Source organism: Pipistrellus kuhlii, unplaced genomic scaffold (genome assembly GCF_014108245.1).
Source record: "Pipistrellus kuhlii isolate mPipKuh1 unplaced genomic scaffold, mPipKuh1.p scaffold_m20_p_148, whole genome shotgun sequence".
NCBI classification, from domain to species: Eukaryota; Metazoa; Chordata; class Mammalia; order Chiroptera; family Vespertilionidae; genus Pipistrellus; species Pipistrellus kuhlii.
The window spans coordinates 110,309-128,177 of NW_023425458.1; the positions used below are offsets into that span (position 1 = coordinate 110,309).

General features: G+C 65.4%; 1 protein-coding gene across 2 annotated transcripts; it reads right to left on the reverse strand.

The window, feature by feature from the left end:
- Positions 1-366: 366 nt before the first annotated feature.
- On the reverse strand, positions 367-15,235 carry CLN8 (CLN8 transmembrane ER and ERGIC protein). 2 transcript variants are annotated; one of them, XM_045581661.1, is made up of 3 exons: positions 15,067-15,235; positions 2,962-3,627; positions 367-1,315 (listed from the first exon to the last, which is right to left on the reverse strand). In XM_045581661.1, the coding sequence occupies exons 2-3, from the start codon at positions 3,502-3,504 to the stop codon at positions 1,004-1,006; spliced, it is 855 nt and encodes a 284-aa protein (XP_045437617.1). In that variant the 5' UTR covers positions 3,505-3,627; positions 15,067-15,235; the 3' UTR covers positions 367-1,003. The 2 variants fall into 2 exon arrangements, with proteins under 2 accessions (XP_045437617.1, XP_036293554.1); XM_036437661.2 differs by lacking the exon at positions 15,067-15,235 and adding an exon at positions 8,722-8,805.
- Between the last annotated feature and the right edge of the window lie 2,634 nt (positions 15,236-17,869).

Consider the following 17,869-nt stretch of genomic DNA (forward strand, 5'->3'; position numbering starts at 1 on the left):
TAAATAGGGGACATGATCAATAAAGTCAGAGCGCCGGAATCAAAGGCTCCCTCTGAGGTCCCACGTGATCTCACCGGGAAGTGTGCTTCCATACGGTCCCTCCGATGGGACCGCACACTTGTGACAAGCACAGAAGCCTGGGCCTCTCTGGGGGACACTGCTGGGGGGGGGGGGGGGGTGCCGGTTCAGGCACGGCAGGGACCGGACGTCCTGGGTGGGCCCTGGGCAGCCAGGAAGCAGGGAGCCTGCAGCTCGCAGGGAGCCGTCACCCCTTGTGGTGAAATCCAGAGAAAACAGCCAAGGAACCAGTCTCATTCCGGCACCTGCTGGCAACCTAGTCAAATGGGGATGTCTTTGAAATCTAGACAGTTCTGATGATTCCATATCTTCCTCATTTCATCAACTGAGCGATTCCATGGGAACACATAACGCTGGTTTCCTGTAACTTCTTGATAAAAAATCTGCAAGGCTCCTGTAAAACACACCACGGGGCTGGGTGCTCCCACACGGTGCCGCTGCAGCATGGGCCCCAGAGGGCGCTGTTGCACCCACTGGACAGTCAGGGGAACTGGTGACAAGGCTTCTCCCTCAGGGCCGTTCCTCCCAGGGAACAGGCTGGGGCAGCAGGTGCGGGTGCATTTCCCGTAGACTGTCGGCCAGGCAGCCTCGAAGGCGGGGCTGGGCTCGGCCACAGCAGCAGATGAGCAGGCAGCACCGCGGCTCCCACCTTCCTGCCGGTGGAGACCGGGAGACCGGCCCTCGGCTGTGCGGCCCAGCGAGGCGAGGGCGAGGAATCCACGGCCTGCACCAGAACCCAGCCCGCCTCCCCGGGACCTTCCGTGAGCAGCGCGCCCCCAGGCTGGGCTCCCGGGAAGGACCCGTGACGGACGGCGGGACGGGAGGCCATCACCCGGAGGGCTTGGTGGCGACCTGGGAATTAACACTAACCCACGCCAAGCGGTCTCTCGGGAGAAGCGCCCGGTGTGGGAGGCGGGGCTCCCAGCTACAGCCCCTTCTTGAGGGGCAGCTGGCCGTTGGCCCGGGGCGGCGGCGGGGGCGCCGCGAAGTTCCAGTCCACGGGGCTGAGCAGCTGCTGCGTCTTCTTGTGGGTCCAGTAGGGGTTGAGCACCAGCGTGAGGAGGCTCAGGCCCAGCAGGAAGAGCGCCAGGTGGGGCGGGTCCAGGGTGTCCCGCAGGCCCTCCCAGTGCTGCAGGCACACCCACCACATGTGGTAGGTGAGCACCATGCGGCAGTGGAACATGTGGACCATCAGCCACTGGTTCGCCTTCCAGAGCAGCGAGTCGGCCCAGCCAGCCTGCGGGGACACAACAGCGGTCAGCACGGCCGTGCACGGACACGTGTCCTGCCCAGGCCTCCTCCCACCCCTGTGCCCAGCCCAGAGGGACAGCCCTCCCCTGGGGACAGCCCAGGAGCCGCTCAGGGCAAGGTCAGTTCCTGGCCCACGGGCTTTTGTGTATTTGACCTCAATGCCCTGGGACTGAGCCAGAGTGACCCTGCCGAGGTCATTCTAATTCACAGGACACCTCGCTTCCAGGGCTGCAGCCAAACCACAGAGCCAGCCTGCTAAGGGTCCCTTCTCATGCTGGTCTCAGCCAGGACTTCCAGCCTCTGACCCCAGACTGTAGGCAACAGCAGCAGAGAGAGCAGACGGGTCCCCAGCGACTCTGCGGGAGGCCCCCGAGGACACGGCCAGGGCGCTCCTTCTGGCGCGGCTGCTCAGCCGGCCGTGGTCTGACCGGGGGTGCGGCTCTGCATGTGCGCCAGTGTTCCCGTCAGCGCATGGACACGGCTTCGCTAAGTCACACTCAGTGACCTTCCGAGAAGGGGCACTCAAGACCTCCATCTGCCTGCGACAGGTGCTAGCTCTGTACATAACACAGAAACGTCAGATATAAAAAGCACAGGCCAGCTCCTGGCGGCCGGGCCCCTCACAAAGGGACAGCCAGCAGAGGAGGCCGGAGGTGGCGGTGCACAGCTGTCGGCCATGGACCCGGTGAGGCAATCTCAGCGGACGAAGAGCCGTCCCGCTAACAGTCTAAAGGCGAGGAATCTGGGTGAAAAGCGGGCTCCGGGCAGAGGGGTTCTCCAGACAAACGGGACAGCGATGACGGCTGTGTGAGCGCGGATGCCGCTGGCTGTTAGGAAGGCCCTCCAGACCAGCGAGACGGGCCTCCCCCTGCCAGATGGCCCCGGAGAGAGGAGGGCAGTGCTGTGGGGCGTGGGAATGAGCACCGAGCAGCCGCAGAGGGAAAGTGTGAGGTTTCATCTTCCAAAAGCAGAACTGGGACCCAACCCGGCACCCCATCTGTGGCCTCAGGGGAAGTGGGCTCCATGGCTCCTGCTTAGCCTCACCCGCTGCCACCTGGACCGCTCCAATGTGTGTGCCCGGGGAGGCGTGTGCCCGGGGAGGCGTGTTCATGGGAAGGCGTGTGCACGGGGAGGCGTGTGCATGGGGAGGCGTGTGCCAGGGGAGGCGTGTGCACGGGGAGGCGTGTGCACGGGGAGGCAGCACTCCACGGCCCCGCAGGTGACTGTCACATGGTCAGCCCGTGTCCGTCACACAGCGTCGGGCACCTCCGTGTCCAGCACACCTGAGGGTCTGACTCAGTCAAGGGCTGCACCTCAGCTGCAGGCTCCCCAGCCCCATTTAAACCACTTCTTTAACATGAACAGAATTTGCCCTGGCTGGTGTGGCTCTGTGGACAGAACATCGGCCTGCAGACTGAAAAGTCCCGGATTTGATCCTGCTCAGTGCCCGGGTTGCGGGCCTGATCCTCGGTAGTGGGCGTGTGAGAGGCAGCTGATCCGTGATTCTCTCATTATTGATGTTTCTATCTCTCTCCCTTCCTCTCTGAAATCAATAAACAAATTTTAAAATTAAATTAAATTAAATTAAATTCAGCCAAAAACAGCTCTTGCTGGTGCCCGGGGGGCACTCACCTTCAGCAGCATCCAGGACACGCAGGTGAAGGGCGTGCTGACCTCCAGCAGCAGCGTGGCCATGGCCAGGTAGTGGCCGGCCTGCAGGTTGGCCAGCAGCCCCAGGAAGCCCAGGAAGGCGAAGAGGTGGTGCAGCGCCAGGAAGGGGTCGAAGGTGCGGAAGCGCGCGTTGGACAGGTGCAGGGCCGCGTTCTCGAAGCCGAAGAAGCCGGTGGCCGTGGCCACGTGGAACCAGGACCAGCTCTGCTGGGCGTGCACCTTGTCGGCCGCCAGCACCGGGTCCGCCAGCAGCGTCCACAGGCCCGCGGCCGTGCTCTGCACGCCGAACACGGCCCGCGTGGCCGCTAGGTTCCAGAAGACCTGCTCCTTGGCCACCAGGGCGTGGTACGTGGCGTTCAGGGAGGAGGACAGCTGGTGGCACACCACGAAGACGCCCAGGTAGAAGGCGAAGCCGGCGGCCACCAGCGCGGCGCGGACCGGCCAGGAGGCGTAGTCCAGCTCGAAGACGCTCTCGGACGCGCCCTGCTCGCCCGCGAGACTCATGGTCCCGAGTGCCCGGTCGCGGCGCCCGCGGTCAGCTCAGGGCCGCCGGGCCCCACGCCGAGTCTCGTCCAACACGAAGGGCGGGAGCGCGGCCGCTGGGGTCCTCATGGATCCGCCCTCAGCCTGAGGAAGAGAAGACAGGGCCTGACGTCGGCTGACAGGAAGCGGGACAACACGGCTCAGGTCCGCCTCACTTCACCCTCACGGCCGTCTGCGGTCCTGGCACAGCACGGAGACGCCCACTGGTCACCATGAGAAAGGAAGTCAGTGAGGACGGGAGGCCCAGCGGGGACAGGAGGCGCAGCCGCTAACCGGCCGAGGCCATCCCAGGCCAGACCCCAGTCAGGGGTCTTCAAACTACGGCCCACAGGCCACATGCGGCCCGCAGAGGAGTCTGATCTGGCCCGCCAGGTTTTTTGGGCAGTGAGCGCAGCCGAGGTGTTACAGTAGGAATTAGTAGTTCATATAGTCCGCCCTCCAGCTCTCAGAGGGACCGTGATCTGGCCCCCACTTTAAAAAGTTTGAGGACCCCTGCCCCAGGTATTACCCTGGATGCAGCCTCTCGCCTTACCTGGGCGGGGAAGGGCCTGCCTACAAGCACCTCCCCCGTCTGCGGGCCCATTCCCAGCTCAGGCCCAGGACAGACGACACGCCGGCTTGCCTGGGGCAGGCCCAGCGGCCCGGGTCTCAGCTCTGCGGAGAGCACCGCGGAGGTGCTGCGTCCGGGGACCCAGCCGGTCGGCACACAGTAGGTGTCGGTGCCCCCGTGACCCCGTGGACGGAGGAAAAGCAGGTCCTCCTTCTAACCTAACCGGGAAACACCCCTAACTAAACCGAGCACATCACGAGGACCGCGGGGAGAGTTCACGGCACCGGCTCAGGCCACTTCCTCCTGCGGCCGCAGGGTATGGGAGGGGAGTGCTGTGCGCGGGCTTACCCGTCACCAGCTCCTCTCCTCAGCAGACTCAGGCCCCCTGCACAGCCCTGCGATGCTGCCCTCACACCGTGCTTCTCAGTGACCTGGGTTTGACGGACAGAGATCACTGAGCCGGGATCTGATGCACAGAGGTCCCAGCAGGCCCGAGGCCGCCTGGTCTGTGTGAGGACAGAAGGTCAGAGCCTGACTGCCTGACCTCGGAGCCCCAGGCCCCCGGCCTCCTGCACCTCCCCCGCTGCTGCTCAGTGAACCTCTAGTTTCTGAAAACACGGGCTCTCCTGGTCCCAGCCTGGACCTAGCGGGCCCCCACACCCCGCTGGCCCTCAGGCCCAGCTGCCACCTCCACCCCCTGGCCCTCCCAGGCCAGGGCTGCGCTGGGCTGGGAAGGGCCATCCTACAAGCTCCCACCGGCCACCTTCCCCAGCGGAGGCCCCAGCGTGCTCACGTTGCCCTGTGCTGACCCCTGGCCAGCCTGGGGGGCCTCCACCTCGGGGCCCACCGCGGGCAGCGCAGACGCCCGGGCATGGCGGATTCGACAGGCTCAGCTCTGCGAGTCCCGGCCACACACGGGACGTCTGTGACCCTGAAGGCACCTGCGAATCCACCTGCTCCGGGGACCCGCCCGCGGGACCCACCAGGAGGCAGGCGGCCCTGGCGAAGCCGCCGGGGGAGCAGTCAGGTGCAGAGTGGACACATGCCCCAGGACGTGACCTCGTGAAATAAAACGTGTTTGACGTAAAACAAAGTTGTTCTGTACACAGACCTGGTGCAACTCCGGGTTAAGAGGCAGCAAGAGCACTTGGCTCTGGGTGTGGGTGTGGGTGTGGGCGAGGGGTTTTCCCGCCGGTTCTGATGTTTGCCTCCCTGGCTAGAGAGATGCATCCCCCAGCACAGCCAGGAGCACGCCTGGACAGCCTGGGGCCCCCCACCCTCAGCCATCCAGAGCCTGAGGCCAGGCCAGGTGCCAGGCAACCAGGGCCCACGCCGACAGCCCCAGGCCCCCAACTGCTCATTCCAGCCACCCTGCGTGTCCCCTGCCCGCCTGCCCCTCCCGGGAAAGCCCAAAAGGGCCTGGCCTTGACCTTCCCCTCTCCTGCCACCTCCCCACCTACCCCCGACCCCCCAAGTCTCCCCATGAGGTGCTTGTCTGGGACCCGCGTGTAATGGCCGGCCTCTCTGTGGCTGCCCTGGCGGACCTCAGAGTGCACAGTTGCTTGTGCCGCACGTCCGTCCCCTGCCCGCCAGGCAGGGCGAGCACCAGGCAGTCCCAGGGCACCGGCTGGGGAAGGTGAGTTCGGGGCAGGACTCTGAGTGCTGGGCGGGGAGGAGCCCTCCCCCAGAGGACCCCTCGTGACCCCGCACCCAGAGCTCCGGCCGGCGCCCTCAGTTCTCCCTGACGGCCAGAGAGGGGCTGGTTCCCGTTTTGCGCGGTTGCGTGACCGTGCCCTTGGCCAAGCCCGGAGGCTGACCGCGACCCGGTCCCCTCGGAAGTGCCAGAGCAGGGCTGTTGGTGGGGGGCGGGATGAGGGCGCCAGGGCACTGGGACCAAGGAGCCAAGAGCAGCCGCTCAGTGGGTTCGAACCTTGGTTCTGCTGTCCAGGAGCTAAGAACACATTTCCTCCCACACCGGGCCAGGGCTGCCAGGGGATGAGAAACAGGCACGGGCAGGCTGGGGGCCCACTTCTATCACGCAGCACCTGCTACGCGCCAGCGTGTTCAGCTGGCCACCGCTCAGCACGGAGCACCAGGGCCCAGCTCTCAGACGCACAGGCTCCGCAGGGGCGGGACCAGGGACGAGGGACCGCCCGGTGCCGCTGAGGCCGCCCAGGCTGCGGCTTTCTGTGCCCGTGCCTGAGGAACGTGCCAGCCCTGCGCCAGCACACCGCTCTGCCTGCCTTCCCGGGTGCCCACAGGCAGGTGCAGGCCACGGAGCTGGCATGGTCTCCAGTGCCACCTGGGGTGAGGCCCTATGAGCCGAGGGGGACAGTTCAGCTTCTCCCTTCCTCCGGTGAGAGAACCGAACGATGGCAAAGGGCCTCCTGCTGCTGTGGTGGCTCTCGCTGTGAGCTACGCACCAAGCACACCACGCCTGGCCGTCCTGGAGCTCCGAACAGACCTCTCCTGCCCCCTTCTCCTTCCCTCCTGCCCCCTCCTCCGACTCCCCAGCCCCCATCTACGGCACAGGGCAGTGGACCCTGGGACAAGAGCAGGGGTCAGGGAAGGTGGCCAAAGTGGACTGCCGGGCGAGGGAAACTGCAAGAGCAAAGGCTGTAAGACAAGGGACCACTGGCCAGCTGCCCCGACTGCCCGGACTCAGGAGGGGCCAGCACACGGACCCCAGCACGGGGCCCTCAAGTTTCTGAACCACAAGCTGGACTGTCTGACGGTGCGATGCCTGCGACAGGATGGGAGGTGCCAGGGGCAGTGAGAGGCCCACACCGAGGGCAGGAGGGCAGGGGTGGTGCCAGCACCCCAGGGGGGAACGGAGCTGGCTCCAAGGACTGGGAGTCCAGGAATACACTGTCCTTCCAGGTCACACCCTGAGAAACCCCAGACTGGCGTCCGGCCTGTAGGTGCCCCTCTGAAGATGGTGCTCATTACGGACACACACAGCTCCACACATACACAGCTCCCACAGACACAACCAGTACAACTCGCTACAGACACAACTCGCTACAAGTCCTATTGCCCCTCTCAGTCCCTAACCTCTCCCTCGCTGACCCTTGCTCAGGACCTCCCGCGTCTGCACAGCTGCGCGCACTGGTTTCTGGGCTGTGAGCACCCACAGCGATGCCCAGGCCAGGGAAGCGCCTGAGCCATAGGACGAGGCCAGGCTGTGGGGATCCGCAGGGACCCAGCCAGGCCATCGGAGCCGCCCATGCCCCTGCTGGACCTGCCCTGGCCCGCCCGGCCATCCTGGAGCCGCAGAGCCCCCGAGCGTCCTCTCTGGCTGCTCACTGACCACATCCCTCACCTTAGGTGGCACAGGGGACAGGGCCCGCATGCCCGCCTCACCCAGGCCCCGACGTAGGGCTTCTCCCTGTCGCCCTACAGATAACTGTTCCCCTCCCAGGGGACACCGGGGACCCCACAGCAGGGATCGCCCCGCTCTTTGGATCAAGCCCAGCCCCTCCACAGCAGCAGCTCTGGGACCGATGGAATGTAGAGGCTGCAGCCCAGAGGGAAGTGAAGACGCGAAACCAGCTGACTCCGCAGCTTCATTTCGGTGGGAAAGCCTGTCTACACCATCGCGCCTCCTTTCTCTGCAGGCCCCGGCGGCCGCGCCGCTCCAGGCTTGTTTAATAAATAAGACAGGGCAGGCCCTGTGGGTCCCGGACAGGGCGCACCGGGGACCCTCAGCGCGGACACACCTGTGAGTGCACAGGGCGCGCGATCGCTGTGGAGACAGCCCAGCACTTGTGAGTGGTGAGCACACGGACCCCACACTCGGAAATGAAGTAAAAAACAGGACAGAAAGGCCCGTGCCATGTCCTGCTGGACTATTGAGTAACAAGCCCCGGGGGCCACGGGACTGGCCAGGCCCCGCCAACCTCAGCCTGCGGAGCAGAGGCTGACCTGCAGGACAGGACCAGGGGCGGGCGTGCCTGCCCGGGACAGCCCGCTGCCCCCCGGAGGCTGCTCCCCGCAGGTGCCCTCACCCCGCACCCACTGCCCGGCCTCACCCAGTGGACGCAGGGCTCCCTCCTCCCGCCATGGGCTCAGCCAGCCCGCAGGAGCTCCCCGCGGCCACAGGAATTGTTTGCAACATCCCGAGCCTTAACGCTAACAGATTGCAACAGAGTTTCCTCCCAGACCGGCGATCCCGGCTCCAAGGAGGAAACTCAGACACCAGACCGGCGTGACGCCGTGACGCCCAGCTCTCAGCAGCCCGGGCCGGGTGCCTGCGGGCCCACTGGGCTCAACGTCAGCTCCCACTGCCCCGAAAGGCCGGAGGGGCTGCCTGGATGGGGGTGGGCCAGCCCCCGGGGGCCCTGGGGGAGACTCAGACAGCGCCCCCGGCACCCCGCACCCTGGCCGCTCGCCGCCCGTCACCCCCAAGTCCCCCCGGGCCGATGCCCAGCGAGGACCCGCCGCACCGCGGCCTTCCCGGCCCCCACCCCCGCACCCCTGTCCCGGGACCACCGACCCGCTGCCCGAGAGCGCGCGGCCCGGCCCCCAGCAGAACCGGACCCGGAGCCCGGGCCGCTGGGCCTCCCCGCCCGCCGCCCCGGCACCCGGAGCCCGGCCCCGCGCCCTCCCCGCCGGCCCCGCGCCCTCACCTGCGCGCCGCCCCGCGCGGACCCCGCGCACCGCTGCGCTCCCGGCGCCTGTCACCCGCGCGCGCCGCCCCGCCCTCCCCGCCCGCCGCCATCGCGACCCCGCGGCGGGCGGGGCGCGCACGCGCAGGCCGGTGGGCGGGGCCTGGGCGGTGGGCGGGGCCGGGCGGAACCACTGGCGCGCGGGGCGGGGGGGAGAGGGCGGAACCACGGGCGGCGGGGCAGCGGAGCGGTTCCCGCCCGCCACGCGCGCCGGCCCGGGCTCTGCGCGGAGGGCTCCTCCGGGCGGACCCCTAGCACCCCAGCCACGCCCCCCGGAGCCCCGGGGAGCCCCGGTGACGCCCGAGCTCCCGGCGCCCCGCATGGACTCTCCCACTGGAGCCGCCCCCGCTGCTCCCCTCCCCGGAGACCGGAGCGCGGCGACGGGGCCGCCCCGCGCAGCCCTGGGAGAGCCTGACGCTGCGCTTTCACTTCCGACCCGGACCGGGACGTGACCCGCCGGGACCGGGCCCCCCCGCCGCTCCGCTGTGCACGGAAAGAGCCGCACGCTGCCCTGGAGCTCAGGGAGGCCTGCGTGGCGGTCTTGCAAACCCAGAGACCTCAGATCACCACAAAGATGGCTTGGAAATGAAATATCTAACAGGTTATAGTGGGTAGTCATGTCCCAGATATTTCACCTGACAAAGATCAATTTAAATCTTTACTGAGCCCATCGGCCTCCCCGCCTCTGAGATAACATATCTGTGAGATGTCTGGGTAACTTGTAACTTCCTTTTACCCCAGGCCCCTCAGGGCACAACCGAATGTGGTGGGTGCCAGGACAGATGCCTCAAATTCCTTCTTTATCCTGTTAATTGTTCCTGCACTCACCTGAGTACCCGTCCATCATTTTACTTTTTATCCAATCCCAGGGGTTTCCCACCGCTTTGCTTTCTCCCGCCTCCCTAACCCATCACCAATGGATTTCATGTAACCCACCTGCGTCCCTCCTGTGATTTCCGTGTATAAATGGAAATGTAACCCGCCATTCTTCGGAGCATCATCTCAATCCGTTGAGGTTCTGCTTCCTGGCCTATGTCAACAGTTTGGCTCAAAAAAACTCACAAAAATCCTTTACAGGTTTCAATGTTTTTTTTGTTAACAGAGTGAACCCGCCCCGCCCAGCCCGGCCCAGCCCAACTCAGCCCAGCACATCATTCCTCCCAGAAGGGCCCTGGAGAAGGCGGTTAACCCGCGTGCGTACGTCCCCCTGGTCCCTGGGCCTGAGGTTTCCAGCTGGTGCATCACCTCATCCCGCACAGAGGCATCTGCAGCAGCGCCCCCGCCTGTCAGCCCTGCCCCGTCAGTCCTGTCCCACCTGTCAGCCCCCCACCTCTCAGAGCCCACGTCCCCGGAGAGTGCAGGTGCCCGCGCAGAGCACTGCCCTGGGGACAGCAGCTGCCCTCCCCTCCAGTGGGAATTCAGCGCCTATCACTTAATTTAAAGAGGAATTGATCGTGAGATACGGGGGTGAGCCAGGTTAATAAGGCAGGTGCACCCCCGTGAGCTGAGCTCTGTGCACAGAGCAGATTTTGCCGGTCTGCACCCCCTTCCCGCACAAAGGCAGCCACAGCGGGGCCAGCCCGGGGCCTGGAGCTGGGCTGAGGGCAGCGTGTCCGGCCAGGCCTGAGGGAGCCGGCAGCCTTACCTTCTGGCAGAGAAAACTGGCTTTGGAGTCAGACCTGGCTCAGCGCTGCAGCGGAGCTGTGCTGGGACCGCGGCACCCCACTGATCCGTGGGGACTCGGGCCTCCCTGGGGCTGGGGCTCAGACGCCCCGCTGGCCGGGAGGGACCTTGCCTGAGCAGCGCCCGGGCGGGATTGTCACCCAAACCTCTCGTCTTTAAGGCCGTCACCACCCAGGGGCCCCCTGAGGCCTGGTGGAAGACGGGCCAGACCCGGAGGCCAGGGCGGGCCCCTCCCTGGGGCTGGTGATAGCCAGGCTCCCTACAGCGAGGGGACAGATAAGAGGCTTACGATGACCCCGTCCTCGTCCTCGGGGAGGGGGGAACAGTGTCCCCGCAGCCCCGGAGGCCCATTATCACCGAGACGCTGCTCTGGCCGCCGGTCCGGGTGGCACCGGGCACCGGACCCTAAACTGGGAAAGTCCTCGGCAAGGGTAATGGGGAACTGGGATGGATGGGCCCCCGGGGGCCTGTCCTCCCCTGCCTGTCACCCCTCCTGCGGTTTGACCTCCTCCTGACCTTTCCTCCCTGGAGGTAACTGTGAGGCCCGCGGGCAATTCCACCCTCAGGGCCACATGCAGGCTTCCCCACAGGAGGACAGGACTGGGAAAGCTGGCTGGACATCAGGAACTGGGCCGCCCTGAAGGCACCTGAGCCCCCCACCCCACCCCCATCCCCCACAGCTCAGCCCAGCTCAGCCCAGACCCACCCTGATGGGCTTCGGCCAGGAATGCACGTGAGGGTGGAGCCCCAGTGCCCGGGGCTGCCCCGGGGCTGCCCCCTGGCCTCCCTCACTTCCCTCATTTCCCTCATTTCAGTCCCGTGGCTGGTGCCTGGCAGCCCTTCCTTTGCATATCCCACCCCCGCCCCTTCCCTTAAATAAATTCTGCTTTTCTTTACCCACAGTCTGAGACAGCTTATGAGCCTGCCCGCCCACCGCCTGCTGACCTTCCATGCTGGCCTGGCCTTCCACACACAACACCCCAATACAACACCCCAATACAACACCCCAATGACAACACCCCAATACAACACCCCAACGGCAACACCCCAACAGATACACCCCAATGACAACACCCCAATACAACACCCCAATGACAACACCCCAATACAACACCCCAACGGCAACACCCCAATGACAATACCGAACCTGCCCTGCATTCCCACTCCAGGCCCAGAAGAGCCACAAGAGGTGGGGAAGAGGGGGGGGAGAGAAGGGTTGGGGGCGCGACCCCCTGCCCCAGCTGCAATGACTGGCGCTGACCAATCCACGGAAACGGGCCCCTCCGGGCTTCCTGCCCTAAGATCGCCCCTAAAGGCCCCGGGAAGGCCAACCCTTCTTTTGTAAAACTTCTGTTTGGAATTCTCTGCTGTTTTTTAGACGGCCTCTATTCTACAAACAAACAAACAAACAAACGAATAAACAACTTTGCTTTCCAGCTGCTCTAGCCTGCTGGAATAACAAGGAAGATAAACTAGCCCTCTGACCTTGTAGGCCAGAGATTAGTGCCATGCCTGGCGTGTTTTAGTTGGATAGAGCTGTGTTTTTTCAAGGCCAGCAGCTTCAGCGCGATAACCACTGAGCACACGCTGGGCTGGCTCTCTAAGAAGGGAAGTTCTGCTTGTAGCTCAGCTCAGAATTTGAATCCATGTTCTCTGAGCCCCCGGTGAATAACGCGTGACTCGGAGCGCTCCAAGCATTGTTGATGGATCCCCGTCCTGTGACAGCCCAGCCCGCTTTCTCCCTCCTGGGGGCTCACCAGGTCTCCCCTGCTAGACACTGAGGGACCCCGGGAGCCAGCCACGGGGAGCCACAGGCAGGGCAGTGGCAGCTCCTCCAGGCTCACCCCTGAGCCCACCCCCAGCCCCCTTTTCTCTGACTCTCCGGTGAGCGGACAGCTGCCACCAGGCTCTGCTGGTGCTTCTGTCCCTCCCCCGCCCCCCACCCCCGTGGCCGGTGCTGGGCAGCCCTTCCCATGCATATCCCCCCCCCACTTCCCTTAAATAAATTCCGTTTCTCTTAAACCACCATCTGAGATGGGTGTTGAGCCTGCCCACCCACCCTCGACTGACCTTCCACGCTGGCCTTCCAATGACAACACCCCAGTAACAACACCCCAATGACAACACCCAATGACAACACCCCAATGACAACACCCAATGACAACACCCCAATGACAACACCCAATGACAACAACGAGCCTGCGCTGCCTTTCCGCTGTCTTGCTGTCCCAGCCGTCACAAACGTGCCCTCACGTCACCTGGACTCGAACCTCGGAATCCCTTTTCCACAAAGTCAACAGCCCAACGGGACCGGACGCCAAGGCAGACCCGCTCTGCCCCCCCCTCCACACACACACACACACACACACACACGCACACGCACACACACGCAGGATGCCACGGTGCTGTTCCGTGTGGGCACCATTCTCCCTTCTCCATCTTCCCTCCTCCATCCTCCCTCCTCCATCCTCCATCACGCCTCAGAGGGTGACTGTCAACCTCTGAACCAGGAGGTCACAGTTCGATTCCTGGTCAGAGCACAGGCCTGGGATTGGGGCTCCATCCCCAGTGGGGGGTGTGCAGGAGGCAGCTGATCCTGGACTCTCTCAGCATTGATGTTTCTATCTCCTCCCTCTCCCTTCCTCTCTGACATCAATAAAAATATTTTTTTTAAGAGAAAAGAAAAAGACACATTTTTAAAAGACAGAGAGGTGGGCGGTTTCCGCTCTCCTGCTGGTTCTTTCTAAGAACCAGGCAGAGGAGGGGTCGCAGAGGAGGAGGGAGGGAGGGGGAGAGATAGGGGAGGGAGGAGGGGGGAGGAGGGAGCCTCAGTGGGCAGCACCCTTCCTTGGGAGAGTGCTCCTCACACTGGGCTTCCAGAAAACAGGGCAGGCACCACGTCCACCCAGCGACCGGGCATCAGGAACCGGGTGATTCTCGGGACCAAGGCAGTGCCCGTGGTCAGCCTCCCGCTGAAGGGCCTCCCAGCCCCACCCGGCCCCCCTCAGCCCCACCCCGGCCCCCCTCAGCCTCCAGGCCCACGGGCCCTGTGCTGACGGGTTACGCCCCTGGGCTGGACTCCGGTCCGGTTCCGACCCCCTCACCGGTGCTGTGACCCTGCTGCCGCCAGGAATGCCCAGGATGGCCTGGGTGCTGGTGCCTGGTCATTAGCCTCGCACCCCCTGCCCATCACCGGCTGTGGGTCCCAAACACCACGGCCTGGGCGAGTCTATTTTGAAGAAGTGGAGTTGGAAAAAGTTTGATTTTGAAAAATTTGTCTCTCAAAATAAATGTCAATCACTGTCCTGCTGACTTTTGGCTCTGCTGGCTAGTGAGCTTGCCGACCACGGGCCCAGGGGAAGGATGCATCTCCTGGAGCCGCACCTGCTCCTTCCTGTGTGGCTGGGCCAGGCTGCCTGAGCCCATTGGGACGCGGGGGGCCTGGGCGGGGGTCGGCCCGCCAGGGGCCGCGGCTCCTGCTGGTGACCGTGGGCTTAATGGGCCTGAGCACACACTGACACGGGGAACGGTCTCTGCCGTCCCCTCAGCATCAGCACCCCTGGTCAGAGTGCAGCTGCCCCTGAGGGCTGTCCCCCTGGGACCCTGGGAGCTCAGGACTGCAACCGTCTGGGGCAAAGGGTCCCTCCAGGGGGCCCTGGCCGCCCTCCTGCCGCCAGGCTGGTCCCCCGGGCGGGGTGGGGCTGGAGACGCTCCAGACGCCAAGCTGTGCCCACAACAAAGACGTCAGCCCCCGGCGGGCGGACCTGTGAGCAGGAGGTCACAGTGCCATTCCCGGTCAGGGATCCTGCCCCAGGGGGCGTGCAGGAGGCCAGGGATCCTGCCCCAGGGGGCGTGCAGGAGGCGGCCGGCCCGCGATTCCCTGTCATCATGGGTGTTCCCCCTCTCTCCCTCTCCCCTCCTCTCCGACATCAATTAAAAAGTAAATATATAAAAGGCAGGCCAACCTGGGGGCGGAGAAACCTCTGGGGGAGAGAGACTCCCCCCTCCCGCCCCCCAGTACAGCCTGGATCCCTGGGAGAGGCTGAGCCGGAGTGAGCCTCTGCCCCAACAGGCCCGTCCGGCTCCTGCTCCGGTCGGCTCCGCCGGGCCGGCTCTAGGTGACCTGCCGGGCGACTCTGAGAGCCGCCTGCCTGGCTGGCTCAGAAGCAGCACCTCGGTCTGCTCCTCAGCCCAGCGCCCTCTCCCGGAGCCGCCCCCCCCCCCCCTCCCCCCCCCCGGCACAGCGCGTGGGACCCCGAGCCACACACACCCCCCCCCCCGGCACAGCGCGTGGGACCCCGAGCCACACCACCCCCCCCGCACAGTGCGTGGGACCCCGAGCCCCCCCCCTCCCCACACAGCGCGTGGGACCCCGAGCCCCCCCCACTCCCCGCACAGCATGTGGGACCCCGAGCCCCCCCCGGCACAGCACGGGGGATCCCGAGCCCCCCCCTCCGGCACAGCACGGGGGACCCCGAGCCCCCCCCCGGCACAGCACGGGGGACCCCGAGCCCCCCCCCCCGGCACAGCGCGGGGACCCCTCCCCACACCCCGTGTGGCCGTGCCGGAGCTGGGGCCAGGCCAGGGCCCCCGGGCAGGCTGGGGAGGATGCCGGAAGCTCACCTGCGCTCCCCTCCGGCTCCGCTGCCAGCCGGAGCAGAGATGACGACGTGAAGCTTCAGGTCAGGGCCACAGCTGCAGCAGGACCGTCCGCGGTGCCACGGCGGGCCGCCCTCAGGGCCACCCCTGCCAGCAGCCGGGGGCAGCTCAGAGCCGGCGGCCCGGCTCCCAGGACGGACACAGCCCCTCCGCGGACCTGACGCCGGGAAGGCGTGCTCCCTGGCTGTGGCCAGGGCCCGTGGGTGTGGGGCGGGGCGCAGGCCTGACTCACTCAGCACGAGGACGGGATGGTGTCGCCACGGCCCGCGGCCGCCCGCGGTCTGCTGGGAGGCGGGACGGCCCAGCGAGCACCGGGCACCCCGGGGACCTGTGAGCTCCAGGCAGAGACCACCGGACGGGACGGTGAGGGCCGGGGAGAGGCCCCGGCAGGCCACCTGGGGTCACGGCACCCTGCTCTCCAGGGAGAGCCCCATTTCCAGAACCAACGTGCCAACGGCCCTTTGTCTCTGTACTCAGGCAATTTCACCAGTAACCCAGTGACCAACCACCCAATTCCCTTCTGACCTCCCGCCTGTGGGCACAGAGCTCTCCTCCTCCCCTTCCTCCCACTTCCCCTCCCCTTCTCCCTCCTTCTCTTCCTCCCCCTCCTCCTCCTTCTCTTCCTCCCCTTCCCCTCCTCCTTCTCTTCTTCTTCCTCTTCCTTCTTCTTCTGCAAATATATTTTTATTGATTTCAGAGGGGAAGGAAAGATGGAGAGAGGAACTTCAATGATGAGAATCATAGGCCACTGCCTCCTGCACGCCCCCTGCTGGGGATGGAGCCCGCAACCCCAGCAGGTGCCCTGACCGGGAATCCAACCGTGACCTCCTGGTTCACAGGTCGACGCTCAGCACTGAGCCACACCAGCCAGTGTTTTCAGGAACGGGGCCCCAGGACACGGCTGGGGCTCAGGGCTGGAGGGCGCCTGGGGCCGGGGTGGGTCAGGCCTGCATTCCAGGGCAGAGGAATCTGGGTCGGTGTAGGCACGCCCACCCCATCACAGGATCTCCGGGCGCCATGCCCACGGCCAGACTGGAAATTCCCGGGGATCCCAGCTGTGCGGCCAGCTGTGCACGGGGCAGGCCGGAGGGAGGAGGGAGGTGGGAGGGAGGGAGCCACCAGCCGCACACCGTCACTGGGGAAACATGTTTGGAACCACGGAGGTCCGGTGTGCGGCTGGCCTTTGCCTGACCGGAGTGCTGGGCGGGCGTGTGGGCGGGCGGTCCCCTGTCAGGTTAGTGACTAACAGGAGTGAAAAGACCCCGGTCTCAGCAACTCCCGGGACACACGGTGTGGAGGCTGGAAAGCTGCCCGGAGAGGAAGGGAGAGGGATAGAGAGTCAGAAACATCAATGAGAGAGAAACATCCATCAGCTGCCTCCTGCACACCCCCCATTGGGGATGTGCCCACAACCAAGGTACATGCCCTTGACCGGAATCAAACCTGGGATCCTTCAGTCCGCAGACCAACGCTCTACCGCTGAGCCGAACCGGTTTCGGCCGGAGAGTGGATCTTAAAGTCTCACCGTCACCGGGGGACCCATGCTGCCGGCCGGCTGGTTGTGGGAGCATTTCCAGATGGACAAAGCCTCTGGCTACGCCGAGCCCGGGGCAATGCCGCCCGCCCACTGCTCCTCGGCAAAGATAATAAATAAATAAATAGAGAGAATCCAGGCCACGCAGGCAGCTCTGCCTGAGGGTTCGCTCCTGGCCGCACTGGTGAAGGCTGGGATCCTGACCGGCCTGCTCGGGGCTGCACCGGGAACACTGCTCCCCGGGGGGCAGGAGCACGTGGGGCCCGCCGGGCGGCTCGGCCTGCGGACTGAAGGGCCCCGGGCTCCATCCCAGGCAGGGCACAGGCCCGGGCTGTGGGCTCCATCCCCAGGGCGGGGGGAGGGGGGGAGGGTGCAGGAGGCAGCTGACCCATGGTTCTCTCTCTCTCCCTCTCCCTCCCCCTTCCTCTCGGAATAAAATAAAACCAGTAACAACATACTTAAAAAGGAAAGACCCGTCACTTCCTTCTCCGGCGTCCTGTTTGCTCCTGTGCCGGATGGGCTTCCTGAGTCAGCGTGTGCGCGCTGAGGACTGTGTCCTCACAGCCTCGTGCTCCACGCTGGCAGGGAAGGGCAGGGGCGGGGTCAGCTCGGCTTTAGAAACTGCGATGGTTTCCCCGGTCCCCGGGGCAGCCCCCTGGCGCAGATGGCGTGGAGAATCACCCTTAGGCTGTGCCCCAGGCTCTCACAGGCGGGGAAGGCCTGTGTGCGGGGTGCGTGCTGCCCCCTGGGGGCCGGTCTTGGCGCTGCAACGCCCTTGCCCATCCTTTCCCGGGTGAGTCCCATGTCCTTTGCAGGACGCCACCCGTAACCCAGGGCAACTCGGGTGCGTTTCCCCTACAGACAGTGGCTTCCGAGGCCCCTCGGCCGCTCACAGCCCCTTTAACCATCAACCCCCAGACGGGCCTGCTGGGCGCCGGTGCCTAATCCACAGGAGGCTCCCGTCCGAGTCCCCGGCTCGGACGGCGGTGGCCTCGGAGCGTGTGCAGGGCTGCGGCTCCGGCTGCGTCCGCTCCTCAGAGCCGCCATCGCCCCATCGGGACGCGGTGCGCAGCCTCAGCGGGGCCCGTCTGGATTCTCTGATAAACCCTTCCCTGCTGCAGCTGGGACCGTTCTCACCGGAGCGACAGACACTGGAAATGGCTCACAGGCTTTTACAAAACGGCAGCCAAGCATCCTTAGGGAGCATGGACACCCCCCCACACACACACACAC